At 60.6% G+C, this 8194-nt stretch overlaps 1 protein-coding gene across 1 annotated transcript in view; it reads left to right on the top strand.

Annotated features, from left to right (window-relative positions):
* Positions 1–1064: 1064 nt before the first annotated feature.
* Positions 1065–8194, top strand: part of LOC109307432 (vitamin D3 hydroxylase-associated protein-like) — a 13659-nt gene continuing 6529 nt past the window's right edge. The window contains exons 1-8 of the mRNA XM_019531361.1: positions 1065–1454; positions 1681–1794; positions 3423–3566; positions 3834–3967; positions 4632–4838; positions 5370–5410; positions 5950–6074; positions 7566–7691. Of these exons, the coding sequence (XP_019386906.1) occupies positions 1245–1454; positions 1681–1794; positions 3423–3566; positions 3834–3967; positions 4632–4838; positions 5370–5410; positions 5950–6074; positions 7566–7691 (1101 nt within the window). The 5' untranslated portion in view covers positions 1065–1244. The remainder of the gene's footprint in view (positions 1455–1680; positions 1795–3422; positions 3567–3833; positions 3968–4631; positions 4839–5369; positions 5411–5949; positions 6075–7565; positions 7692–8194) is intronic.

The following is an 8194-nucleotide window of genomic DNA, read 5'->3' as shown; positions in this document are numbered from 1 at the left end:
TAACAGTGTTTCCCAAGGATCAGAAACAGCTTTCATGCTCCTTTTAAAAGAAGCAAGTCTGTCTGCCGTTCAGCAGGGGTGCGTGGCTACACCCGCTTGTTAGCTGCTGGGGCGAGGTGTCCACCTACCGTGGATACCGTGATGAGGAGGGTGGTAGACAGATGGAGATGGACGCAATGTCCATAGAGGCTACCAAGTCGTCCGGCCTAAGGAGAGGTTCAGGTTCAGCTGGGTCACTGTTCAGCCCAGCATGAGGTTACGCCAGCGCCCTCTCATTGACGTGTCTGCAGTTATCTCTGGCAGGATCCACCCCGGTGGAAACGAGTCTTTGGGGCACTGCCTCCCCCCGATGACTGTGGGAATTTCCCCTCCTAAGGCAGAATCGTACAATCACAGACAATGAGGGTTGAAGGGAGCTCAGGAGTCACATCCAGTCCAACCCCCTGCTCCACGCAGGACCAGCCCCAACTTCATCATCCCAGACAAGGCTTTGTCTACCCAGGGCTTCAAAACCTCCAAGGATGGAGACTGCACCGCCTCTCTGGGTAATACCAACATGCCATCATGTCATGGGCCCCTTCTCTCATGGGACTCTGTGTGCACATGTGTGGGGAAGAGCATGGCCATCGCTGCCGGAGAGAGACCGTGGTGCCCCAGGAGGGGGGTCAGGCCTGGGCGTGGGGGGCATCGGCCTTACATGTGCATGGCGCTGCCTGGCGGTTGTGCTCTGTCCCCCCGCCCTGATCCACTCAGTGAAGGGCAATTCTCTGGGGCAAATCTTGCCGAGTGTCCAGGGGCCATTTGACCCCCTTTGCAGTCATCTGTCCAAGACTATGAAGAGGAGGAGAGTGCAGATCCCACAGCCTCACTCCTCCACCTCAACAGCCCCGGCTGCCCCCAGCCCAAAGCCTCGACACCCCCTCCTCAGCCCTCAGGGTCCTTGAACTTGGCCCAGGGGAGGGTTTCAGCCAAAGGCTCCATTTCCCAGTCAATCATTTCCCCACCGCACACAAGTCAACCTGCAACCTTTGGACCATCTTCAAGTTTCTCACAGATGGGCAAAAAAAGGGTCCTGCCTCTTGCAGGGCATCATCCAAGACCTGAGAAATGGGCAAGCTGGCTTCATTCCCAGCTGCTCCGGGCTGGTGGCGAGGGGTGGAGTGAAACAACCCAGCCTCCGTCTTCCCCCCGGTGCTGCGTCCCGCGAGCTCTCGCAGCTGCCCCACAGCTGAGTGTGTCTCACCATGATCCAGGAGACGCTCGGGCACCTGCTGCCCGAGTTGGAGCTCGATCCCCACACCGTCTCCGCCCTGCTCTGTGCCTCGGCAGCAGCTGTCGCAGCGCTGAACTGGATGCAGAGGAGACGGATCCAGAAGAAGATGGAAGAGGCCAGGAGGATGCGGGACCTAGGCCTGCAGTGCATGGAGAAGGCCGTTCAGCGGTTCAAGCAGCAGGTAACATTTCCCCGTAGGGACGGGGTGGTGGGTGCCCAGAAACGTGCATGGAGACGGCAGCTTTCACGGGTCGAGGTTGCAGGCATGGGGCTGTGAACTGCTTAGGGCCACCGGGTCTGTAGACGTCGTAGCTTGTACGCTGGCAGCCCGAACCTGCTGCCACGGGGTGAGACGGGGCGTGTGGGGCGGCGGGGGCACCTCTATCTGACCTGCGTCACGCGTGCAGAACCCAGGGGCCGATCCCAGTCGCATCCTCTCCCTGCCGCTGGTGGAGCTGGCTGAGAAGCTGAAGGAGGGCTCCCTGTCCGCGGAGAGCGTCCTCTACACCTACGTGGACAAGGTGAGCTGCCGCCGTAAGAAAACATTCGATGCGAAATGCTTAAATTCTCCCTTCCCCTTCTCTGCCTTCCTGGGGGCTTTGCACAAGTTCGGCATTTCCGAAGTGCTCTCAGATGCCACGGTGGTGGGCTCCTTGGTCACGGGGAGATCCCGGGGGCGAAGGGCACCGTATAAACCTGCTATTTGATCGCTCGTGGATTAAGCTTCTGGGGCTGGTAAAGAGGGATTACTGAAAAAGGACTTTTGGCGGAACAGGAATCGAGGTGGAGCTGTTTGTGATGCCTCTCGTTCGAGGTGGTGTGTGCATGCGCGCGCGTGCTGAAGCCCCAGGGAATTAGGCACCATCATGCACCTACTGAGATCCAGTCTCTCCCCAAGTACTACCTCAAATGACTGAGGGTGGAAGGGGAAACCGAGGCACAGAGCATGGAAGTGGTTGCCCAAGGCTCCAGGACAACCTGCCAGCCACCGTGTCACACTGCCGTGCCCCTACAGAGGTCAGGGATAGCAGCAAGGACCTGGAGGCTCAGGGAGACGCCTGATGCTCCTCCTTCCCTAAACCCAGTCTCCTGGTTTCTTGCTGCTCCCCTCCACGCGAACGCTGGAGCGGTGATCCCCAGTGAGCTGCAGCAGGGTATGCCCAGTCTGTTGTTGCCTCGGGTCTGTTGGAAGGGGCCGGGTGCCCGGGGGCGGGCAGGCAGAGGGGCTGGAGGAGGGGGTTCATCCCACCACGGGAAAAGACAAGCCGGGCTAGCTAAAGAGCAGATCCAAAGTGGGTCTGACTGGCTGCAAATGTATTGGTGTGGTATCAGCCAGCATGAAGCCAGGGCTCACACCCAGACTCTGTGCAGGGACTCAGGGGACATGTGTTTTACTCCATGTGCTGGGCAAGCCACTGTCTGCCTTTTCTGCCTCGGTTTTTCCTTCTGTGAAATGGGGACACTAAACCTTCCCATTCCCCACCCATTTGGCTTGCTTGTTCTAGCTACACCGTGAGGTTTTGCGGGAAGTTACTGTGTTTGACTCTGTGTGTGTGTGTGTTTTGCATGTGCGTGTGTGAATGTGCGTGTTGTGTGTGAATATGTGTGTGTGTAAAGGGGGTGTGCTCTGTGTGTGGTATGTTTGCAAGTGCATGTAGTGTGTGTGTGTGTGCACATGTGCTGTGTATGTGCATGTGGTATGTGTGGGAGTGCATGTGTGTGCATAGTGCATGTGTGCATGTGCAATTTGTGTGCATGGTGCACGTGTATGCATGGTGCACGTGTATGCATGGTGCATATATGCATGATGCATATGGGTGCGTGCAGTGCACACGTATAAGTGCATGTGTGTATAGTGCGTGTGTGATTTGTGTGCACATCTGGTGCACCTGTGTGTGCATGTGTGCATAGTGCATGTGTGTCTGGTGCACGTGGGTCTGGTTTGTATGTGTGTCTGGTGCACGTGGGTCTGGTGCACGTGTGTATACTGTGTGTGGTTTGTGTGCGCATCCGGTGCACATGTGTGCGCATGCGTGTGTGTGGACACAGCGCACGTGCTCATGGTGCTTGCATACGTGCACGCGCGTGTCTGCTGGGCCTCTACTCCGGCTCTCACGAACGAACGCTTCTCCCCCGCGCCCCCGGGAAGGCCTTGGCGGTGACCCGGGAGCTGAACTGCCTGCGCCACGTCATCCCCGAGTGCGAGGGGCAGCTGCGGGACCTGCAGGGGCAGAAGGAGAAGGGCTTGCTGCACGGCGTCCCCGTCAGCATCAAGGACCACATCGGCTACAAGGTGCGTCCTTTGCCCCGGGGAAGCAGCTCGCAGATGTGGAGCAGCTGTAGCACTGCCCACCCCTCGCTTACCCCCAGGCAGGGGTTAGGCACAAAGCGGGGGAGCATGGAGGGGCTCCAGCAGCACAGGGCTCCAGCGCGCTCAACGGCCACACAATCTCTCCCGGGGGCTCTTGGCTTTCTATCCCCCCGTGATGAGAGGAAGCCCCAGTCGGCAGCTGGCTGGAGATGCAGCAACCCTAACCAGTGTCGTTTCTCATCCCCAAAGGGTCACCTCTCCACCTGCGGTTTCGCCCCGTTCCTCGGCCCGCCGGAGCAGGAGAACAGCGTGTTAGTCCAGGTCTTAAAGCATCAGGGGGCCATTCCCTTCGCGATCACCAACGTCCCACAGTCCCTGTTCAAGTAATGCATCGTTGCGTGTTCTCCCTTACCCATGCCCTGCAGCTCACAGTCCTGTGCCCGGATGAATCCCGTTTCAGGGTGTTGGTTGTAGCCGCGTTGGTCTAAGGACATAGGATTTGGGTAAATCCGCTATCATGGGAGTTCAATGATTGACTCTGCCTCCTGCTGCTTGAGCTTGTGTCCTGAATGATTCGCTCTTTCATGAGCTGACGAGCGTTTCTATACCCAGCAATGATTGATATCCCCTGTCTCCATTCAGTGGACACTGGGCTTTGTTTGAAGCGAAGGGAAATGGCAAGACCGGGGAGAAAGAGGGAGAGGAGAGAGCGCTGCATGTGTGTCTCCTCTCTGGGACTCTGCAGCGACCCCGGGGACAAAAGCGCTGCCATCTCCGTGCACGTAGGGCAGGGCGACACTAAGTATTTTCAGTGGTGGGGGACAGGCTTGGGTTGCATTCCCTGCTCTGCCACCGTTTCCTGGGCCTCTGCCATGTCTCTTTCTGCCTCAGCGCCCCAACAGGGGTGTGGGTCTCACAGGGATGTTGGCATATCTGGGGGTGAGGGGCTGTGCCCCTGGGGAAATGGCAGGTTCCTCGGGGTTAGGGGGCACGGGGAGAAGCCAGGGCCTTTCCAGCATCGGGCTGACTCCGGCTCCTCTCTCCCAGCTACGACTGCAGCAATGCGATCTTCGGCCAGACACTGAATCCCTGGGACCATCGCAAGAGCCCCGGGGGCTCCTCCGGAGGGGAGGGAGCGCTGATCGCCGCAGGGGGGTCCATCCTGGGCTTTGGGTCCGACCTAGGAGGCAGCATCCGCCTGCCGTCCAGCTTCTGCGGCCTCTGCGGCCTCAAACCCACGGGCAAGAGGCTCAGGTAGGTGCCGAGCTCCGGCCCCAGCAGGCTGCAGGCGACCTTTGATGGGTCACCGGGGCCAGGCAGCGTCACGTTCACTGCTCCCACGCGGGGCGTGACATAGTCGGCGACGTCCTCGGGGCCAGCGCTCTCGGCGCCCCGCATCCTCCGCTCCGCTCCAGCCGCGGGGTGCCCGGGTCTCACCACTGCAAATCCACTGACTTCCCACCAAGCCGGTGGGAGCCCTCCAAAGCCCTTGCTGCCCACTTCGCCCCCTTATCCTCCGACGTCTCATTGAAGAGATGCGGGAAAGAGTTGGGCCGGTTCATCCAGCCCTGCAAAACCCGCCAGCTTAGACGCTGCAGCCCCTCACCCCGCTGTAAGCTGCAGCCTCCTCCTATAGCTGCCAGCGGGATGCGGTAACGGGGGCTCCACGGCCGGCGCTGGGCGGGGTCCGGGGGGGTGATCACAACACAAGCAGTGCCCTACAAAATAACGACGGAGCCTGGCTCCCCACGCACCCTCTTCCTGCTTTGTGCCCCTCTTCTGCAGCCTCTCCGGAGTGACGGTCCCGGTCCCAGGGCTCCTATCAGGTACGTCCCCGCTCAGTGATTTTTCCTTTAAAACCGGGGACGAGGATAGGGGTGGCTCCAGAATTGCCCCAAGTGGGGCGCGGGAGCGGCAACCCATGCTGCACCCCCTGCTCCAAGCAGACCACCTGTGGGAGCCTCTGGGGAGGTCTTTAATGCCCTGAAGCAGGTGAAAATGCCCCCTGCCGTCCTCTCCCCCCGCTCCCCTGCCTGCCCCTGCTGCACGCTCCCTGCTGGGGGGCAGGGAAGGGCTGGTCGGGCTCAGCTGGGGAGGCGACATGGGGCATTGCAGACACTGGGATTTGCTTTTTATGACTCCCCGGGGAGCGCGGCTGAGTGAGAATTCAGGCCTCAGCAAAAACTGGTTCAAACCCTACGCGTTTGATCGGACGAGGGCTGAGAGGAGCTCGATAAGCCCATGCCTGGTACACGGTCTCCTCCAGGATCTTCTGCCAGGCTGGGCCCAGCCGCTCGCCCTTCCTTCCTGGCTGACCTCCAGCCCCCTTCATTTCAGTGCCATGTGCGTCCTTCCCTCCTTGCAGTGACGGGAGCCATCGGGCCCATGGCGCAGGACGTGGGCGGCCTGGCTCTGTGCATGAGGGCGCTGCTGGGGGACGCCCTGTTCCAGCTGGACCCCACCGTGCCGCCCATCCCCTTCAACGAGAAGGTAAGGCGCCCGGGAGCGCGCCGGCCCGGTGACGTCGAGACGGCGACCGCGAGCAGCAGGTTCCCGGGCGGACGCCAGGCTAGCGTCTCACGCCAGCGAGATCGCAGCTTGCTGCGCCATGCACCCGAAGGGGCCCTGGTAGTACGGGACAAGCCCTCTCCAGCTAGGAGATGGTGCAAGAGAGATGCGGTACGTCCCTGCAGGGAGGGGGACGCCACGAGCGCAGACAGAAAGCCAAAAAATGCTGCTTTCGGAGATCAGCGTCTGCAGGATAATTGCCGGCAGCGTTTGCCCACGTGGCCCTGGTTTAGCCTCCCTTCCTGGCTGGCAAAGCCTTTCCTGCCAGGAAGGGGGTGGGAGCGGTGGGGAATGGGCTGAAGAGGGCAGTTTCCCATGTGGGACAGTGGGCGGCCCAGGTGGGGGGAGGCGGGGCGGCGGCAGGAGGAGAGGGAAGGGGGCTGTGCCATGCCCGAGGCCCCCGGCGCCTGCCCCATGCAACGAGGGGCACGGCCCGCCTGCGCGTGGAGGTTCAGGCCCAGCAGCTTCCGGCCCCAGCAGCACACAAGGGTGCACGTGTGCCCAAGCGTGTGCATGGCGGGGCTGCATGCCCACCCAGCTCCGCCTCAGCCTGGGGGACCAGCACCCACGTGCCGCAGCAGACAGCAGCCCTGGGCGTGAGGCCAGAGCTTGAACCCGCACCTCGGGAGCTGGAGCTGGAGCTGGAGCTGGAGCTGGGCTTCCCGTTTCTCTGCCCGATCTGCTGCTCTGCGGTCTTCTCCCTGCCCGGGGTTCCCCGTCTGATCTGCTGCTCTGCTTTCTGCTGCCTGGCCTGTGTTCCTTCCTGCTCTGCTTTCTGTTCCCATGCACCGATTGATCTGCTTGCTCCCTGCCCTGTGCTCCCCATTTGATGTGCTGCTCTGATTTCTGCTCCCTATTCGATCCGCTGTTCTGCATTCAGCTTCCTGCAGTGCGCTCCCTGTTCGGTCTGCTGCCCTACTGCACGTGTCCTACTCTGTGCTCCTTGCCTGATCTGCTGCTCTGCTCTATGGTCCCTACCCTGTGCTCCCCGTTTGATCTGCTGCTCTGATTTCTGCTCCTTGCCCTGTGTTCCCTATTCAACCCACCGCTCTACTTTCTGCTCCCTAGCTGATCTGCTGCTTTGCTTTCTGCCCCCTACCCTGCACTTCCCATTCGACCTTCTGCTCTGCTTACTGCTCCTTGCCCTATTTGTCACTGTACTCCCGGTTCCCTCCCCGATCTGCCATGTGCCATGCACAAAGGCTGCCTGTGCTGGTGCTGTTTGTAGCACGCGTGCTCCAGGACGGCCACCCCTGCCATAAACCTAGCAAGTGCCGTCAGGCTTGCAGTGGCTGCTGAACCGGGGCATGGGCGGTGTCTGACGCCACTTCGGGGGCCGGGAACTCCGATTGCCCAGCCCCAAACTACAGTCTTGGCTTCATCCCCCTTAACCATCAATCCCTTTGCTCCAAGCTCTTCTGCGCTTCCACCCCACTTCGGATCGGGTACTACGAGACCGACGGCTACTTCCTGCTCCCCCCTTGCATGAGACGGGCCGTGCGGGAGACCGGGGAGCTTCTGCAGGAGGCCGGGCACACGGTGAGCCCCGCTGTCCCCACCTCTTGCTCCGAGGCGGCGTCTCTCCTGTCACCCGCAGCGGCCGCCCTGCAAGGCTGCATCGTCTTTATGGTGCAAGGGATCGCCCAGCAAAGGCCGGCAGAGGGGAAGTGGAAGTGGGAGTGGGAGGAAGGACCTAAGGCTCAGCAGTGCTACGTTGGATAGCACTACAGAAGAAAGAGACTTGGGGGTCATGGTTGACCACAAGATGAACATGAGCCTCCAGTGCAATGCTGCGGCTAGTAAAGCGACCAAAACGCTGGCGTGCATCCATAGATGCTTCTCGAGCAAATCCCGGGACGTCGTTCTCCCCATGTACTCGGCCTTGGTGAGGCCGCAGCTGGAGTACTGCGTCCAGTTTTGGGCTCCACAATTCAACAAGGATGTGGAGAAGCTTGAGAGAGTAAAGCGACCAAAATGCTGGTGTGCATCCATAGATGCTTCTCGAGCAAATCCCGGGACGTCATTCTCCCCTTGTACTCGGC

This window comes from Crocodylus porosus, unplaced genomic scaffold (genome assembly GCF_001723895.1).
Source record: "Crocodylus porosus isolate Cpor-Errol unplaced genomic scaffold, CroPor_comp1, whole genome shotgun sequence".
In the NCBI taxonomy this organism is placed as follows: domain Eukaryota; kingdom Metazoa; phylum Chordata; order Crocodylia; family Crocodylidae; genus Crocodylus; species Crocodylus porosus.
This window is presented reverse-complemented; position numbering and strand designations above follow the sequence as displayed.